The sequence below is a fragment of the Corapipo altera genome, unplaced genomic scaffold (assembly GCF_003945725.1).
Source record: "Corapipo altera isolate COAL_440 unplaced genomic scaffold, ASM394572v1 60951, whole genome shotgun sequence".
Lineage (NCBI taxonomy): Eukaryota > Metazoa > Chordata > Aves > Passeriformes > Pipridae > Corapipo > Corapipo altera.
In genome coordinates this window covers 872-3,279 of record NW_020888053.1, presented here as the reverse complement: position 1 = coordinate 3,279, position 2,408 = coordinate 872, and the positions used below count along the sequence as shown (strand labels likewise).

The 2,408-nt window shown below is 68.8% G+C and overlaps 1 protein-coding gene across 1 annotated transcript; it reads left to right on the top strand.

Annotated features, from left to right (window-relative positions):
• Nucleotides 1–3: 3 nt before the first annotated feature.
• On the top strand, nucleotides 4–2,149 carry LOC113941838 (plasma membrane calcium-transporting ATPase 3-like; the record flags this gene model as incomplete). Its single annotated transcript, XM_027632981.1, has 4 exons — nucleotides 4–40; nucleotides 832–1,089; nucleotides 1,800–1,925; nucleotides 2,018–2,149. Coding segments are annotated over 4 exons (553 nt in total), but the record flags the coding sequence as incomplete, so codon positions are not given.
• Nucleotides 2,150–2,408: the final 259 nt, after the last annotated feature.

The following is a 2,408-nucleotide window of genomic DNA, read 5'->3' as shown; positions in this document are numbered from 1 at the left end:
GGGCTCTCCTTCTACACCCCTCCTGGTGCCCACGATGAGGGTGACACCCCCATGTGCCACCCGGTGCGACCTCCGTGTCCCCATCCCAGCCAGGTGTCACCTCCTGTCCCCATCTCAATGCCACCCCCGTGTCCCTATCTCGGCCTGGTGTCACCTCCTGTCCCCATCCCAGCCTGGTGTCACCCCCTGTCCCCATCCCCATGTGTCACCCTCGTCTCCCTCGGACTCTCCTTTTACGCCCCTTCCAGCACCCACGACAAAAGTGACACCCCCTTGCCCACCCTGATGCCACCCACGTGTCCCCACGGGTGACGCCATGTCCCCTGTCCCCATCCCCTGTCCCCGTGGGTGACACTGTGCCCCCTGTCCCCATCCCTGTGTCCCCCTGTCCCCATGCCGTGTCCCTGTGGGTGACACCCTGTCCCCACGGGTGACACCATGTCCCCTGTCCCTGTGGGTGCCACCCTGTCCCCACAGATGACGCTGTGCCCCCTGTCCCTGTAGGTGACCCCGTGTCCCCGTGGGTGACACCGTGTCCCCGTGGGTGACCCCCCGTCCCCCTGCCTGTTACCATGTCCCCATCCCTGTCCCCGTGGGTGACCCCCTGTCCCTGTGGGTGACCCCCTGTCCCTGTGGGTGACACCATGTCCCTGTCCCCATCCCCTGTCCCTGTGGGTGACCCCCCGTCCCCCCTCCTGACCGTGTGTCCCTGTGGGTGACCCCCTGTCCCTGTGGGTGACCCCCTGTCCCCGTGGGTGACCCCCCTCCTGACCGTGTGTCCCTGTGGGTGACCGGCGGCCCCCCCTCCTGACCGTGTGTCCCCGTGCCCAGCGTGCGGCCACGCGTCGGGCGGGGCGGAGGACGAGGGCGAGGCGGAGGCCGGGTGGATCGAGGGCGCTGCCATCCTGCTCTCGGTGGCCTGCGTGGTGCTGGTCACGGCCTCCAACGACTGGAGCAAGGAGAGACAATTCCGGGGGCTCCAGAGCCGCCTGGAGCAGGAGCAGCGCGTGGCCGTGCTCAGGAGGGGACGCCTGGCACAGCTGCCCACGGCCGAGCTGGTGGTGGGGGACATCGTGCAGGTCAAATATGGTGAGTGGGGGGCACTGGGGGGAATTGGGGGGTATGGGGGGCATGGGGGGGCACTGGGGGGTCACTGCCTGGCACAGCTGCCCACAGCCGAGCTGGTGGTGGGGGACATCGTGCAGGTCAAGTACGGTGAGTGGGGGACACTAGGAGGGGGTGGTGGGCACGGGCAGGGGCTGGGGGCACTGGGGGATCATCCATGTCACACATGGTGAGTGGGGGGCACTGGGGGGGATTGGGGGGCACGGGGTGGCACGGGGGGGTCACTGGCTGGCACAGCTGCCCACGGCTGAGCTGGTGGTGGGCGACGTGGTCAAGTACGGTGAGTGGGGGACATGGGGGGCACAGGGGGGTATGGGGGGGTCATCCATGTCACATATGGTGAGTGGGGGGCACTGAGAGGGGCTGGAGGGCACGGGGAGAGGGTGTGTGGGGGGGTGGGGCACCACCTGGCACAGCTGCCCACACAGAGGTGCCACAGCCCCACAGGCACACTGAGGTGACACAGAGGTGCCACAGAAGTGCCCCAGCCCCACGGGCACATGGGGGTGACACAGAGGTGCCCCAGCCCCACAGGCACGCAGAGGTGACACAGGGGTGCCACAGAGGTGCCCCAGCCCCACGGGCACATGGGGGTGCCACAGAGGTGCCACAGAAGTGCCCCAGCCCCACGGGCACACCCGGGCACCCCGGGGTGACCCCGGTGCCCCCCCCAGGTGACCTCCTGCCCGCCGACGGGGTCCTGATCCAGGGCAACGACCTGAAGGTGGACGAGAGCGCCCTGACCGGGGAGTCCGACCACGTGCGCAAGGGCCCGGACCGGGACCCGCTGCTGCTCTCGGGTGAGGGGGGGGCACCCCGGGGGGCTCGGGGGGGCCGGGGGGTCCCTCTGTGACCCCCCAGTGTGTGTGTCCCCCCCCCCGGGCTGGCACAGGCACCCACGTGATGGAGGGCTCGGGCAGGATGGTGGTGACGGCCGTGGGCGCCAACTCGCAGAGCGGCATCATCTTCACCCTGCTGGGGGCTGGTGGGGACGAGGACGAGGGCGACAGGAGGGACAGGAGAGGTGGGACCCGGCTCGGGGTGTCCCCCGTCGCTGTCCTGTGTCCCTGGGTGTCCCCATGTCTGTCCTGTGACCCTGGGTGTCCCCACATCCGTCCCGTGTCCCTCTGTGTCCCCATGTATGTCCTGTGTCCTTGTATGTCCCCACATCCATCCTGTGTCCCCTTGGGCTCTGTCCCCATGTCCATCCCATGTCCCTCTGTGTCCCCATGTCTTTCCTGTGTCCCTGGGTGTCCTCATGTCTATCCCATGTCCCTGTGTGT